The sequence below is a fragment of the Anser brachyrhynchus genome, assembly GCF_964034855.1.
Source record: "Anser brachyrhynchus genome assembly, chromosome: 27".
Classification (NCBI taxonomy): Eukaryota; Metazoa; Chordata; class Aves; order Anseriformes; family Anatidae; genus Anser; species Anser brachyrhynchus.
The window spans coordinates 4,472,174-4,488,628 of NC_137720.1; the positions used below are offsets into that span (position 1 = coordinate 4,472,174).

At 65.2% G+C, this 16,455-nt stretch overlaps 1 protein-coding gene across 8 annotated transcripts in view; it reads right to left on the reverse strand.

Annotated features, from left to right (window-relative positions):
- The window catches only part of NAV1 (neuron navigator 1), a 66,867-nt gene that overhangs the window by 26,248 nt on the left and 24,164 nt on the right, over positions 1-16,455 (reverse strand). For all 8 annotated transcript variants that reach the window (XM_080569027.1, XM_080569022.1, XM_080569021.1 and 5 more), the window contains 2 exons: positions 3,855-3,957; positions 441-806 (listed from right to left, as the gene is read on the reverse strand). In XM_080569027.1, the coding sequence (XP_080425153.1) occupies positions 441-806; positions 3,855-3,957 (469 nt within the window). The remainder of the gene's footprint in view (positions 1-440; positions 807-3,854; positions 3,958-16,455) is intronic.

Here is a 16,455-nt window from a genome sequence, read left to right on the forward strand (position 1 = left end):
TGCTCACTCTGGGGCGCTGAGACCCGAGCCAGCCTCTCCCACCTGTCCCACCACGTGCCACCAGCACTCCCAGATGGGCACAGGACAAACTGGTGTAAACTGGGAGAACCCTTCTGAAGGCAGCAGCATGGGCCTGCAGCCCGTCACCACCTGCTTTTCTCAGCCCCCTGCTCTGGGAACACCCAGGCAAGCCGGACACTTCCCGCACACCAGGACGGCAGCACGTCCCTGCTGGCCACGAGCAGCCCGGGGCAGCCCAGCGCCGTTTGGCTCCCCAGCACCAGCACTGCAAGGGCCACGCACCCTCGACGGAGGGAAAGCGCCTCCTGGATGCGGGGACGCGATGCACCCTGGCAGGGAGCGGCGACCTCCGTGCTCCTCCACCCCAAGCCAAAAGGGAGGTGGCAAAACCCCCAGAAGAGCCCAGCCCGGGCGCTTACCCCGTGGTGATGTCGTCGTCCTCCGTCAGGGTCTTCCCCATCAAATCGCTGTCGCTCATGTAGCCCGACTTCAGCTCCACGTCGTCGGTGTCCAGCGCCTCGACCAGCTCCAGGCGGGAGATGTGGCTCAGCTTGCTGGGGCTGCGCATGGGCATGGTGTGCGAGTAGTGCGCCCGCTCGCCGTGCGTGTACCAGCTGGGGGTGCCCTCGGAGCGGCAGCTGCCCCCCACCGACGGCGCGTCCCCGGCCTGCAGGCGGGGGCTCGACTGCCCGTAGCGCCAGGAGAGCGGCGAGGAGCGGTTCGACAGGCTGGACACGCTGCGGGGGTTGGCTTCGTCGCTGTCGTAGCACGTCATCTCCAGGGAGCTGCGAGGATGGGGAGCCTGGGTTAGGGTCGGGGTCGGGGTTAGGGTTAGGCTCTGGCAGACCCCTGCCTCCGGGATTTCCCGTTTCGAAACGTGTGGGGTCTCTGCCAGCACCGAGCCTCAGGATCCCCCACGCAAACGATCCAGGGGGACGGGAGCGACCCAGAGGCTCCATCGCTGCATCCCACCCACCTCTGCACCTCCATCGCCTCGGAGCAGGGGCTGGCAGCAAACACGAGAGGGGCAGCACCTCTGCGTGGCACCGGGGAGCAGCCCAGCCCCACGCCAGCCCCCCGAGGGTCCCGCAGAACCCCATTAACAGGGAGCTGTCAGGGAAAGCCCAGCTGCGCTGCCCGTGCCAGCGTCCCTCTCTGCAGCCAGCCCGGAGCCGTGAGCGCAGCGGTGACGGGGAGCTCAGCTACTCCCCGCACCCCTCGGGGTGTATTTCGGGCAAACGGCATGTCGGGGAGTGATGCTGAGGCTAAATTTAGACACCGAAAATGATTACTTCTTGGAGCAGCTCCTCGGGAACCCACAGCCCTCGACTTGGCTCCGCACGCTGCTCTCAGGGAGCTATTCCCAAGCCGCGACCGCGCCGCGCTTGGATTGAACGCCCCGGCAGGAGCACCGAAAGCCAAAGCCCGGCTGCAGCACGGAATTTAAAAGAGGGAACTGCATAAAAACTAGGAAGTTCGTTCCAGCGGAACTGAAAGGGGCAGCTAAAAGGGTGCAGTTTTTGTGGGAAGCACAAAGGCTATTTAAAGATGTTCTGCCGGCAGCTCGCAGCAGATGCAAACCACGTCTCCGAGCAGGGCGCAGAAAGCCCTGAGGAAGCTCCTGCGGCCCCGCGGCCGGGCGCAAGGGCTGTCAGAAGCACGGTGACGTCCTCCAGGAACAAAGCTGCGTCCTAGCGCGGGGACAGGAAAGGGTCAAGGCTCCGCTGGATGAAAGAACCCAGCGAGGAGAAGAGGAGAAACGGCAGGAATATTTGAGGAAGGAATAAAATGGAGCGGCAAACCCTTCCCAGGCACGTGGGAGCAGGCAGAGAGCGTGCACCAGGAGGACACCCAGCCGCCAGAGTGCCCCAGGAAGAAAGCTGCGACAGATGGGGGCACTTCTACGTCCGTGCTGGCTGTGGGGAGCTGAAGGGGTCCCCGCGCCACGGCCCCGGTCCCCAGAGAACCTGCCCCTGGTGCTCCTGGAGGGGAGCGGTGGACCTCGCACCGCGGCCACATCCGCCCAGCACCATAGAGCCCGAAGCGGCTCCGGTTTTGAGGAGACCCGGGGCGCACCCAGAGGCCCACAGGTAGCATCTGTATCGGGCACACTTGTGGAACTTGTTCCCGAGAGCAGAACTAGTGGGTCTGCGTGGTGGTGAAAAGCCGGGGGAGAGCTGGCCCGGCTCTGGGAGGTGCAGCCCGGCGGTGTGGTGGGGCTGCTGGAGGGATGCCTGCAGCACGCAGGTGGGGGCTGCTGCGGGTCGGTGAGCTCTCCCACCAAATGCAGCTTCCAAATAAACTCAGCTGCCACGGGCTACGAGGCAAAGCCCTCACGGATGTAGGAACTCCTTACGGGACAGAAAGCAGGGGCAGGCTTCCCTGGGCTGCTCCCACCAGTTCTCAGTGGTCAGTTTTCTCCGTGGCAGGGACAGGGCTGAGGCCTCAGCCATGGGATGCACGCACAAATCATCAAGGAAAGGAGGTGACGGCGAAGAGACAAAACCCACCAGCAATACTAATTTAATCGCCCTTAATATCCTTGCCCTACTTCCCTAAGACAGGGGCTGACAGAGGATTTGCTAAGGAGCCGCTGAGCTGAGCAGCGCGCCGAGGAAGCAGCGGATGAAATTTGACACAGATGAATGCAAAGCAAATGCAAAGCAGCCCTGACTCGGCGCGAGCAGCGCCGGGCTGCAAGCGGGCTCTTACACCGAGCGAAGAGATTGCAGAGCTGTGATGGATAATTCCAGGAAATCGCCGGCTCGGGGAATATTGCCACGGCCCCCATGCAAATCCCAGTGCCCGAGCGCTCTGCTCCCTCCAGCTCAGAGAGCTGGAAAGTGCAGTGAGGATGATGAAGGTCTTGGCAAGCTTCTGAGCGACGAAGAGCTGAATGGAGCGGGCTTCTTCAGCCTGGACAAAGCTGGCTGGGGGGGGCACGCAGGGGAGCTCTGTAATTGCCAGTGGTGGGTGAGGGGGGACAGGAAGCCCCTAGAAGGTCCAGCAGGTTCTCGCCCCTTCCAACACAAAATCAAGCATCCAGCGAGGCCACGAGGTGGCAACAAACACCCAGTGAAGGACACACAGCTCCTCGCTTCCCGGCCTCGCCGACACCCGGCGCAGTCTCCCTGCAGAGCCCAGGCTCGTAACTGCGGGGCCGGAGCTGGGAGGGTGCCCTGGGGAGATGCCCCCCACCCCCCCCACCCACTGCCAGGCACGGGGCTGGAGCTGCCGGGCAGAACCTGAGCGCATCCCGAGCAAAGCAGCAATCCCGCAGGGACCCCGGGGGGACACCGGTGGCCCCAGACAGGTGTCGGAGACACGAACGCAGGCAGGAACCCGGCTCCGGTTCGGCAGCCCAGCGGTGTCCCTGCCCACAGCTCCTCCATCCCCACGCTGCACCCTCGGGGTGCTGTCACCCCAGCCCGGGTGGCAGCCTGGACACGGGAGGGTTCCTGGCACCTCCCCGTGTGCTGCCCAGGTGCTTGGCCAGCTCTATCCTCACCTCTACATACAGCAGGGAAACCGAGTCACAGGCAGGGGCAGGCACAGGAGATACTCTCCCTTCTTGTCCTCACGGGGACAGCTGAGCACCGGGACCAGCCCTCACCTCCTGCTTTGGGGCCGGGGGCGATCGGCTTCCCCTCGGTGCCACCCGCTGCCCCTGTCCCATCCCTGCCGTCCCAGCACCCATGAGCCACGTCGGCCCCGGGGCGCTGCCGGAGCCAGGTGCCCAGGCCACGGGGCACAGCCAGCGCCCTCTCCCACCCGGGACCCCCAAGGGAAGGTGCTGGTTGTGGGGAGGGGGACGCGGGGTGCTGGGGCCTCACCTGTGAGACACCTGGGAGCCCCGCAGGCTGGACATGGTCTCCTCCAGGTTCTGCCGAAGGTCCAGCACATTCTGCACCGTCCTCTTCCTCTGGGACTCGGGGTCTGCGGAGGGACAAGGAGGTGGCTTTAAAGGGACGAAACACCTCTGAGCGTGGCTTTCCCAACCAAGGCCCTCCCCAGGTCCCACCCTGCCGCCAGGAGGGGACAGGGCAGGGCTCCCGTGCTGGACGCAGGTGTCGGTATCACCGCACATCCACTAAACGCCACCGCCCTGGGTGCTGCGGCCAGGAGCAGGGCAGAGGGACCAGAAGCAGGGACACCGGGGGCCTGAGCAGCCCCGGCACCCCCGGGCAGCAGGGCCAGGACCCCGCTGGGACGGGGACATCTGCTCCAAAAACCCCACGCTGGGAGCACGTTCACACGTGCACGCACCCGCTAACGGACCTGCAGGTGCGCTCCCATGCCCACAAGTGTGCACACACACCTAGAGCCCCCCATGCACGTGAACACACACACACACATGTGCATGCACACGGATGGGGGGGGCGGTCACTGCTCCCCTTCCACGGCAGCTGGTGCAGCCCTGGCAGCGCTGCTGGGCTCGGGGCACGGCTCCAGCCTCCCCGCGTCCCCAGCCCGCTCACGTGCATTCCCCGTCGGGTAACAGCCGTGCCAGCACGGCTTTGATCCCCGATTTCAGGCCTTTCAGCCGTGGCCACGGCTTGCCATTGAAGTGCAGCGACAGCTTAAAGGGCAGCGGGCGCGAGGGACGCTGGAGGCGGCTCCTCCTAACGCGCCGCGGCACCCAGCGCTTCGGGATTTGCCACGGCACCGTGAGAGCCGCGGGGAGCGGGGGGACACCCCCAGCACACCCCCCCGGCAGGCTCCCCACGACACCAAGGCCACGTGTCCAGCACGCGAGCAGAGCCCGTGTCCCCTTGTCCCTGCCACGTGCCAGCCACGTCCCCGGGCACCGCAGGCAGTGCCCAGGGGCTCGGCAGCGCTGCCCCATGCCGAAGCATCGCTGGTCTCCGTGTGGAAGGTGGTGACGAGCGGCAGCAGCCCCGATGAGACAGGTTAAATGAAGCAGGTTAAAGCCTGCAGCACCGAAAGGCGAGCACCAGCAGAGCTCCTGGCCGGGGCCGGGGACGCGGGGGCACCCAGCACCGCGCACACCTCATGGGAGAGCGGGGACGGGGATGGGGACGTGCGGGCAGCGAGGGCGCAGGGGTGCGGGGCTGGGTTCTGTGCACAGGGCGCAGAGGAGGCAGGGCAGAAAGCAGGGGGCCAAGGCCACCAGTGCCAAACGTGCGGTCTGTACGGCAATGGGAGGTGACGGAGCCCGGTTTCCTTCCACCACGGCCCCGAGCTCAGCACCGCAGCAGCGGACAGGAGCGGCAGCCCCAGCTTTCTGTCTGCTGCCCACGCCGCTGGCAGCGCTGCGTCCCCGCGGGCTGGGCAGGCCGGGACACAGGGGCCGGGACGCAGGAGCCACCTCGGTCCCCTGGGGCTCCCGCCCCTGCCAGCTCAGCAGCGGCTCCCTCCCGAAAACGCTCGGCTGCCTCCCCCGCGGCCACCCGCGGCCGTTCCCACTGGCCCCAAGCCAGCGTGGGGCTGGCGCTGCCTCCCGAGGAGCGGCCGCGCGAGCACCCGCTGCGTCCCCAGCCGCGCTGCGAGGCCGCGGGGTCCCAGTTTCGGGGTGCTGGCACGGACCCGGCTCCCCAGCTTCTCCCAGCCTGATCCCCGCTGGCTCCAGCCACCTCCCCCCCCCAGGCACAGTTCGCTCCCCTGGCCCAAATTTTTGGCCGGCCATCCAGGTCGCTCCAACCTCTGGAGATGCTGTGGGAAAAGCCGCAGCTTTCACCTGGGAGAGGGCCAAACGCCGGGAGCTGCTCCCCCACCTCCGCACACACCCCTGCCGGCACTGAGGGGCCGCAGCCTGGCCCCGCCGTGGCACCACCCGGCAGCGGGGTCCCTTTCCCAGGTGACCGGGGCTGGCCGAGCCGCTGCGTGCCAGAGCCGAGCCGAAACCGGAGCCGCCGGGAGAGGCTGGAGTGTGGGAACGGCGCAAGCGCGCTGGATTCCTCCCCTCATCGATTTAGCAAGCCTGCTGCGGCCAGATGTTTCCAGCTGCCGGCTCACGGAGCAGCGGGTCAGACAGACATCCCACCTCGGCCGGGCTCGCTTCCCCGGCGGTGACGTGTCCCGCTGTGTCCCCTGCTCGGCCGGGGCCGCGTGCTCAGGGCCGTTTCCTCCACCCCGGCTCTGGAGCACAGCCCCGCTGGCAGCCCCCGGCCGCTCTTTCAGGCTCGGTCCCACTGCAGCCCCTGTCTGAGCACCCCCTAACGCCGCCGCGCCCAGGAGGTGACACCGCCACCGTCCCCAACCGCTGCGTCCTGCAGCCACGCTTGCTGCAGCTCTCCTCGCCCCGCTGCAGCTCCAGCCCTCGCCTGAGCGCCCTCAGCTCCCTCCAACGTCAGCGAGCAAAATGCGGCTGATTCACAGGAGGGGAAACTGAGGCAGGAAGCCCGGATCCCGACCCAGCCGCCCTCCCACCCGGTGTGCCGTGCCCGGCGCGGGGCTGCCGGCTTCCCTGCCCGCCCGACGGGGCGCCGCCGCGTCCTCGCGCTGCAGACGTGGCCAAGTACGTCAGGGAACGAGGAAATCACCAGCTCCCAGTGGCTCGCGACGGCTCCTTTCAGAGGAGCATGTGGCCAACGCCTCCCTCTGCGGCCAGGCAGCTCCGCGGCCGCGGGACACGTGCGCCCCATGTGCCTTGGCAGGGAAACCCGGGGAGGGGGTGTGCGCGCGCTGCCCGAGCGCTCGATCGCATCGTGCGCGCGCTCATGTGGGGGCCACATGGCAGCGGGAAGGTGTGTGTGTGCACACCCCTGTGACTGTGCGGACGTGCACGCACGAGGACGGCAGCAGCAGATGCAGTCGCGCAGCCAGCCACGCATGTGGGCAGCATGCGCCAGGGGTGCACTTGCCGGGCTGGCTCGGCACGCTGGTGCCGGCGCGACGCTCGCACGTGTGAATTTTCTTGCCCCCGACCCACCCCGAGCGGTCTCGCCCCAGAGCAGACCGGGAACGGACTCCCGGTGACCCGGCGAGGTTTTACACGGCAAGCAGGAATTTCCTATAAAAGGCCTCGCAGCGCTCGTGAGTCATTCCGGTGGGCCCCTGTTGCACGGGAGCTGTAACAATTTTCCCCAGGCCGCGAAACGTTTTTTACCCGTTGCTCAACTCCTTCCAGTGCGCTGAAGACAACGCCAATAAACTCGGCAACAAAAGCAGCTCTCCGGGGGCAGCGAGGTGCCTGCAGAGCACCGGAGGCTCCCCGGCTCTGCAAACCCCCGAGCAGACGTGCGCTGCCTTGGGCCGTGCTCCCAGCTGTGCTTCGGGACGGATCGAGGCCGTGGGGAGCCTGCCCGAGCCCTCCTGCCCCTGCCCACGCTGCCTCCGGCCTCCAGCCCGGGCTTTTTTGCTGCGTTTTCCTTCCAAACCCTCTGCTCCGGCACCCAGAGCCCGCCGCAGCTGGGGGGAGAGCCCAAGACCGGTGCAAGACCCAAACCTTCTCAGCCTGCAGCGTGCGAGTCGGTTCCCCCGGCGCGGCCCGCCGACAGCGGAGGCTTTCCATCTGGAGGCAAATGGCTTTATCTTAGGTTTCTTGCAGCTCTGATTCACGCTCCTGGACGGCTGGGCAGGGGGATGGTCGCGACGTGCAACCCTTCTCCCCCTGGTTTAATTCATTCTTCCTCCCCCCCGCAGCCACCCAGCGGGCTAAATGAGCAGTGGAGATCGCTAACGGGACTCTGTGGGGTAACTGCCAGGTCCCCGGCGCTTGCATCCCCCACCGGCCTTGTTTTCTGGGCCAGCTCGAGCTCTTCCCACCACAGCCCCGCAGCCTGGTGTGACTTGAGCTCCCTGCATGCTGTGGGACCCCAAAAACCTCCGGGCCACTCCTCCGTATCGGGACAGAGCGCAAGCCCGCTGCCTCCCCGTGTCAGAGCAGACCAAGGGGAGGTGTGTGGGTGCTGTCCCCAGAAACCTGGATAAAGGCAGCTGCCCTGGGCTGGCGGAGCCAGGGATGCTCTTTGCTGGGGATGCAGAGGCACAGAGCCGCCCGCTGATGGGGACAGCGTGCCCGACGCGTGGCCCGAGCCTCCCGGTGAGCGCTGTCCCCTCCTGGGACACAGCGAGAGAAGAAGAGAGGCCAGGACCCCGCTTTGCAGAGCCACCCCGCATCTCTTGTCAGGCTGGATCCACTAAAAGATGGCCCTCCAACGGCAGCCGGGAAGGAAGCCCCATCCCCTACAACCACACCATACCCGTAGCAGCAGCTGTCCCCACAACCAGGGCCGTCCCCATAACCGTGCCTGTCCCCATACCCACGGCAGCACCCATCGCTGCGCCGCGCCGCCCCGCTCCCCTCCCAGAGCGGGCTGGTGCAGCCCCGCGGCGCGCGCAGGGGCCGTCGGCTCCCCGCCGGCAGGCGAGGGAAGAAAATGAGCAGCAGCGCGGCGGCGACAGGCCAGGACTTCAGCCGAATCAGCACTTCTGGGGCGAGGGCCGCTGCTAAGCCTTGTGAATCGCTTCTCCTAATGAGGGCAGGGCTGGGAGACCTGGAGCCTGAACCCGGTCTGGCTCCAGCAAGCCAAGCTTTTAAAAGGGATTCAGACTTTCTCAGGCTAGAGCGGCCATAAATCTAGTTAATTGGGTCTCTCCCATACACGACTTTCCAAGTGAACCCGCTGGAGAGATCCAGACTGGGCCTCCGGCCCATTTGCGGGTTTCTTTCAATGGATGCTGCGCTTGGCCCCGAAGCACCCCACCTGCGCGTCCAAATCGCAGCTCCTTTTTCTTTAACGACAGCTTCAAGCTGCTCGGCACGTCCCTCCTCCACGCCTCGCTCCGCGCCCCCACACCAGGAGCCAGCCCCCGGGGTGCCCAAAATCCCCCCGCCGGGGCGGGCCCTGCCCCGTGGCACAGCCGCTCTCACCCCGCGGCGGAGGAAGCGGGAGCGTCCCGACGCTCCCATCCCCGGCACTGCGGGTTCCAAACTAACACGGCGGAAACGCCGGCAGCCTGGGAGCAGGGCGGGATGGATGGCAGAGGGCGGGGGCTCGCCCCGATCTGCACGCCCAGGGGTGCCCCGGGGTGCTCGCCGGCTTCTGGAGAGCAAGCACAGGGACGCGGGGCGCGCGGTGGCACCGTCTGCCCGCCCTGGGACGCACACGCTGCGAGCGGTGCGTGCAGCTGGGGTCGGTGCCCAGCCCGCTGCCCTGCAGAGCAGGGTCAGTCCCGGCATGCGTCGCTCCGTGCCTCAGTTTCCCCCTTCCCTGGATTCGCTGTCCCCTTGGGGCACCGCGTTATTTCTGCCTGCGAGCGCCGGGCTGCCCCGCGCATCCCCTGGCTAGCAACGCTCAGCCCTGGGGTTTGAGGTGCCCCGAGCCCCTCGCCGCTGCGACACGCCGCCTCTAACAGCCGCCAGCAGACGCTCGAGGGGATGCTGCAGACCTCACGCAAAAAGGAAAGAGAAAGGAACAGGACCAGGGGGACAAAAGCAGAAAAGAAAAACCTCGAGGCAGAAGGTGCGGGCGGGCCTGGGGGCCCCGGAGCAGCCAGCGGCAGCAGGTTCATGCTCCCCACACGTCACGAGCCGCGGGTCGGACATTGTGGAAATTCAAAATTCCAGATGGCTCTTTGGGCTTTTTTTTTTTTTTCGGTCTCATTTCCAAGGCAACAAGACTCGCTGTCATCTGCCAGTTGCCATAGCGATTTCACCTGATTCTGCTTCAGCAGCGCAGCGGAAGAGAAAGCCGGGCGAGCTGAGCTCTCTGCTGCCGCGGAGCCGCGAGCTGGTGCGCGTTCAAAGTTCCTGGGGAGAGCAAGAGATAAATGGGGCTTTATCCGAGGAGGCAATGGGCTGATTCACAGGATCAAAGGAAGGAACTGCGGGTTTCTATAGCACAAATCAGCCCTTCACTTCACTGCTCCGACGCCCTCCAGATGTGCCGCACATCTGGGGACGTCGCCGCGCCCCGCGCCGAGCTCTGCCTGGCGGAGGAGGGGGTTTGGGTGCCGGGGGTCCCGCGCCCGCTTCTGGCTTGGTCTCAAGGACCGAGCTGGGTTCCTGCAGCGATCCGAGAGCGGGGTGGAAGAAAAGTGGCCGATGGCAGGTCCATTGCCCAGAGCCACCCGCTCTCCTGGCACAGCCCTGCCCCAGCAGCCCAGGCAGCGGCTCTGGGGGGCGCAGAGCACCCCCGGGCGGCCCCAGCAGCGAGCAGAGCCCCCTGAGTCAGGATGCAGCACCCTCTGCCGCTGCAAGGACGAAGCCTGGCACCCTTCGGCCTCCCCAAATTCGGGGTGAAGCAGTACGTGCCGCCGGGAGCTGCACGCAGCCACAGAGAGCGCCTGTTCAGGATCGGGCACGCTCGTCCGCCGGCCACGTGCGCCGTCACCGCCTCAACGGCCCCGTTATCGCCGCGGGTGCTCCAAGACGCGGCCGTGCACCGAGCCTGGCTGCAGCACGGGGCTCGGAGTCGCTCCTCCAGACCCACACTCACACCGGGGCCCCGCAGCGGCGTTACAAGCACCCACCTCCCTGCCCCAGGTGCTGGCACGGCCGGGCGGGCCCTGCCGCGAGCACCCGTGGAGAGAGTGAAGGACTCGGGAGCTCCCGGCCTGCGGTAGCCGCGCGCTGACTCGCGGTCATATGCCCCAGATCAGCAGATCTGACGATGCTCCAGGAGCCAGCCCGCCCTGCCCGAGGCTCCCTTCTGCCGTTCGCGTCCTCGCCGAGGACAACGAACCCCTTGAGCAGGGGCTGGAGGGCCGAGAGAGGACACTCGGTGCTGGCAGGACGCTCGCGGGTGGCAGCCACCCAGGAGAGCGGCGCTGCTGGCGGGCAGAGCCCCTGTGCCCATTCCCCCTTGCTCTCACTGCCTGCCGTGAGCCCGGGGCTGGCCGAAATGGGGTTTATCACCCCACGTCCCTGTCCCCTTCTCAGCCCACGTCCCCGTACCCAGGACTGAGGGGAAGGGCCCCGGCCGGGCAGCTCCTGGCTTGCGCCGGCTCCAATTTGCAGGGAGCAGCGCTCCAAGCGAGAGCACAGTCATTAGTGCAGCCAAACCCCCTGCTCCCGGCCAGAACGCAGCCATGCTTGGGGAAGCTTTATATTCAGAGACAAACAACTCACATTTGCTTTTTAACTGTTGGAATTGCACCCACTGGGACGGAGCGAACAGGGAGCCTTTTGTCCCCTTCTCCTTGTGACTGAGAGCTTTGTGCAGAGCAATGCGTTGCAAACACAATTCTCCGCGGCCTCAGCTGGGCTCTGCGGCTCTGGTAGACACTTGGTCTGTCCGTCCATCACCCGGCCAGCCAAGGAGCCCTCGTGCGTCTCCAGCAAGAACGCAAAATGTCCTCCCTCGCTCTCCAGCCAGCCGCAACCCGCAGATGTGCCCTGCCCAGCGCGTCCTCTCGCTGAGCCGCTTAGCAGAGCCGCCACAACAGACCCAAGACGCAGGCAGCGGTGGGGAAGGCAGCAGCTCAAAAACCAAGCTCAGAAACCCAAACTGCACAGGGCCACGGGCGGCAGAGCTGCTCCTTTGGGTTACGGCCCACTGGGAGCGAGGACGAGCAGCCTGCCTTTGCAGGGAGCACCTCCGACCGCGAAAACTCCCAGCACAGCATGGGCGGAAGGACCGGGTCACTGCCGACTTCCAGGGGAGGTCCCAGCCACCGTCACCTCTTGGCGAGGGGGCTCCAGAGACCTCTCGCCATGGCAGAGCTCCTGAATTCAGAGCTCACCAAGGTGCCGCAGGCTCTGGTGCTGCCACCCTGGAGTAGAGGCAAGGGACGGCGTGCCTGGAGCAGGCCACGTCCTTGAGGCGCCGGTGACGCCCGTCCTGGTGTCCCCGGGACAGCCCCGGGGGGCGAACCCAGCCGACGTTAGCTGCAGGCTGCTTTGTGGCTCTATTGTTGCCACCCCCTCCAGGGGGAGGGAGATAACCCAGGCTATTTTTACTTCCATCTGGGGAATCGCTTCCCTCCGAAGTACGCTGCCACAATGCTAATTTTTAGGCTGATGATTAATTGATGTCAGGCTCATTAGGGGGCCAACGGATCCCTCTTCCCCGGGAGCGCCAAGGACAAGGGGGACGTGTTTTGACAGATGTTGCTCGAGCCGCGTGTGAGTGACGTCCTAACAACGGAGGAAAATAGGAGCCATTACCGTGGAAAGCCCTGGAAATGGGAAGGGAAGTGCCTGCACGCGACCCCGCCGCCCTTCCCCGCGCACCCCCTAATCAGCCCTTCACGCTCTGCCCTGCGTTACCAGGGCTTTTCTCCCGGAGATAAACGGCCATTGTGCGCCCGCGGGGGTAACCGGACCCCCTGCCGGCAGCACCGCGGGGAGCGGGGAGCTCTTCTCCCCCCCCAGCCTCGCAGGAGGGCCAGGTGCCAAATCCAGCCCGGCACCGGGAGCCGCAGCCTGCGGGCGCGCAGCTCGTGCCCCTCGCGGGGTGCCTGGGGGGCTGCTCCTGCCAGGCACGGGGCACGATTCCCCCGCTGCAAATCGCGGCCGAGGACTGCGGCGCTCATCGCACGTTTTGGGGTCCCGCCCCGCGGCCTGGAGCCACTCACCCCGGGGCAAACCTGTGCACGCTCCCCTACGCACGACGCGGCGCAAAGCGGCGGTGGCGGATTTGTTAGAAGGAGGCACCGCGGGTCTGCCCGTGCCGCACCGAACCCTGCGCCCCCCCCTCCCAGCAGGAGCAGGCAGCCCCGGGGCCCTGCCCGGAGCGGGGCGCAGGCACCCCCCGTACGGCATCAGGGAGCCGGGGACTCGTGCTAATTGCTGCGCGGTGCCTCCAGCACCCCCGCGAAGGGAAGCGCGTGCGTGAGTTGTCTATTCTTAGCGCTGCCGCTTCCCCGCTGGGAGCGCAGCGGCAGCAGGACCTGCTCCGTCCGTCCTCCCGCTGCCTCCAGGCCTGCCCCACCTCTCCGCAGTGCCCGCGGTGCCTCCCCGCTGCTCGGAAAAGCTTTTCTTAAGCAAGGGTTGCGTTTTTTCCTAACAAAGGGCATTTGCAGAGAAGGGACAGGTTCTTCTTACCTCTAACAGAAGACCTGACTTCCTTCTGGTGTGCCCCAAGAGGGAAGGGGGATTCTGTGCCACCGCTGTGGGAGGTGCTGCCCGGTCCCTTCACGTCCTGCTCTCCTCCACCGACCCCAAAGCACGCAGAGCCCTGCCCAGGTGCCACGGCAGGGCTGGGGAAGGCATCGAGAAGCTTTCCTCATCTCACCTCCGCCATCTGCACGCAGATCTGTGGCCAGGGCTGCGCGTGACGGCGAGGGGATCGACTCCGACATGCTCTAGGACTCGGTGCAAGGGGCAGTTGTTTTGCCACACGCGTCCAAGTTTTGCTGTGAACGGGCGGGGCAGGAAACCTGTTGGAAAAGGCGTCTGCACCAAACTGAGGGGTTTCAGTCGAGCCGCTCACGGGGAGGAACCGGGGCCCTGCAGCAGAGCACCAGGACTGAGCAGCACCTGGGCAGGACGCGTCCCCTCCTAGCCCCCGGCACCACTCGGGGCCGTGCCAGCTCCCCATCGCGCACCGCTGAGTGCCACGCGGTGACAGGCCAGCAGAGGGAAGGTGACAGCACCTGGGCTCGCCCAGGCACTCAGACGTGGGACAGGAGAGTGGGCGCCCGCCCCGTGCCCCTGCACAAGCAGCAGTTCCCCAGGGGAACGTTCAAGCGTGCCGGGAGCGCCGAGCCACGCGCCGCAGCACGGACACTTTGGGACGCTCCCCGCCAAGCTGGAAGGATCCCCACGCCAGCATCGCCCTCCCGGGGACGGCGTGGTGGGGGCTGCGGCCGGGATTTATCCCCCTCCCCGCGTCCCACCTTCGCGCGGCAGCTGCCCTCTCCGCCGTGGGAATCGGCGCTGCGATGCGCTTCGAGCTCGGCTCTCCGAATTCGCTCCAGGGGCCTGTCCAAGCGCTGACGACACACAACCCGGAGCCGCGGCTGCCGGAGGAAAAGCCGAGCCAGCGCTGCGTCGTGGGGAAAGCAGCAGCCAAAAGTCACTCAAACAAGGAAGCGATTTGTCTTTTTCTGGATGCGCTTTCCTCCGACAATGAGCGCGGAGCAGGAAAGTCGCCTGTGATAATGTGCAGCGCACCAACAAAGCGGCTATTGAATCGGTAAACGAGAGCTCTCGCACCGGGAGCCTGACAGATACAACAGAGCAGGGAAAAAGGATGAAAAAAGGAACGCCACGTGACCCCCGAGCTCGATCCAAACCAGGCAACACATCCAACGGTTCTGAGGCTGAAATACACACAATGAGCTCCAGCGAGTAATTAATCCCTTCAGGAACACTGTAAGTGGTTGCAGACAGTTTACCAAGAGAGAAAAAAAAAAAATTGGAAAGTCATTGAAAAAATTACCGTTAAGTATTTTTTCTGCTCCAGTATGAAACGGAGCGCGATCCAGAAGATCTCTGCCCAGTGAACCTTACAGGCGATGGATTTCAGCAATTTTTCTAACAACGCCTCATCTACCTGCCAAGCGTACTGCCCTGGGAGGGCAGCCTGAGGCCGGCCCGCTGAGGGCGGCCGCTCACCTCGGGCTCCCCGTGTCGCAGGACGTGGCAGGGGGAGATTTCGGCAGGGGATGAAGCCTGGGGAGGACGAAGCGTGGGCAGAAAGGTGTTACCGATGGCACCTCGCGGCTACCAGCACCGGCGCAAACCCTCCGAGGGCCGGTTGCGGGTCAGGAGCGGGACAGCGGTGCCGGGCAACGCCAGGCAGCACGCTGGTTTATGAAGCAGGACAGGACGAGCGCTCCCGGCCGGTGAGGTTTGTGGTGCTCGCCCCGCGAGGCCCCGTCAGCCACCTCCTCCTCTGCCTCCACCTCCCCTCTCCACCTGCGCACCCGCTCTGCCTCCTGCTTCCATCGCCGCAGCTTTACGCAACCCGTCCTCCGGCTGGAGGGCTTGGGTTTGGGCTGAACCTGGCCCCTTCCACTCAAAATCCCACCTCTGCTGAGCTCCGAGCTGCGACACGACCTCAGCCCTGCGCTGCAGGATCGGCCAGGGAGGGCATCCGCATGCAGCGCTTGCCTTTTACTTCCACGTTTCTTGGTATTTTTCAACCCAAAGCTTCTACTCGTAAAACCAGGGGTTTGCTGAAAAGAGCCTTAGGAAAGGTATTTTCTCCTCTTGATAAAATGAGGTAGAATTAGCTGGAATCTTACAGACACGCATTAACTTTCACTTCTCCTTGAAATCATTCTGGTTTTGAAAGCAGGCTTTTTCTCCCCACTCCTCTCCCTGTTCCCCTCCTTGTTCTCTCCTCACCATGTTTTAGTTTAAAAATTCTTCAGGCCAGGGAAAAATTCCAGGGCAGGAAAAGAAAAAAAAAAAAAGAGAAAGCATAAAGCAATTGTGGCTTTCGCAAACCCAGCGCTCCAGACTTCCTTTCTTCATCCTGGGGAGCGAGAGACGCTCGGGAGGACGCAGGCAAGCACGGCGCAGGAGCCCAGCCATCTGCTTGGGGCTCGTGCGGCCCCCGACACCTCGGCCAAGGGAAAACCACGGGGAGCCGAGGAAACCGCCCTGCTGAGACCCCAACGCCTCGAAACGGGGCTCTCACCCCGCCGGCCCGGTGCCGGTGTGTGTCCCAGGGGCGGCACTGAGTTGGGGCAGCAGCGAGCCGTCCCCATGTGCCATTACGCGGCTGCAAGGTCGCTCCGCACAGCGGCGTGCTGGGCACGGCGGCTGCAAGGCTGAAGGCACGGGGCTGTGGAGGGATGGGGACGGATGGGGACGGATGGGGACGGACGGCGGCTGCACCCCGGCCGAGCCCCCTCGGCAGCACCACGGCCTCGGCTCGGCAGTTTTAGGGCCAGGCGCTGCACAGGGCGCGCGTAATGTCTGCTTACGAGCGAGAACGCTTCGCGGGGGGATGAAAAGCTGTATGGAAACGCGAGATCATTACCGCGATCTCCTTGGAAACATCCCATCAGAGCAAGTCTGCCTTCCTCCTCCTCCTCCTTCTCTCTCTCCCCATGCGCACAAAATTCTGGCACCCCGCGCATCGCTTGGCGGTGCCTCAGCACTGTGGGTCCAAAATGCAGGCGTCTGCTTTCTAAAGCCATTGTCTAGGATGTGCTATTGAGCTGCAGACCATGGACGGGCTGGGATGGAAAACAGGCATCTCCCGCTACACAAAAAGGAGCTGGCAACCCAGATTCGATTTGCCTTTGAAGCTATAGAGAACCTAAACCAAACAGAATTTGCTTTATTCCCACAAAGGGAACGCGAATCTTAGCAACAAAACAAATCAACGCCTCTGCCCCCGCAACTTAACGAGGAGCAAGCTGAGCGTGGGGCGAGGGGAGCGCCGCTTCACCCGCGGGTCGCGGCTGCGGCTCGGCCCGGCCGGCTTCGGAGAGCAGCAGGCGGCTTGCTGCGCGCTGACACGCTCCGCCGGGGAATGCGCGGCTGGAAAAGCTGCTTCGCAAATATCCCTTTGAATCGGAGCTCTGGGTTTGTTGCCTCCCCGGTTGCGTGCCGTTACATCTCGCGAG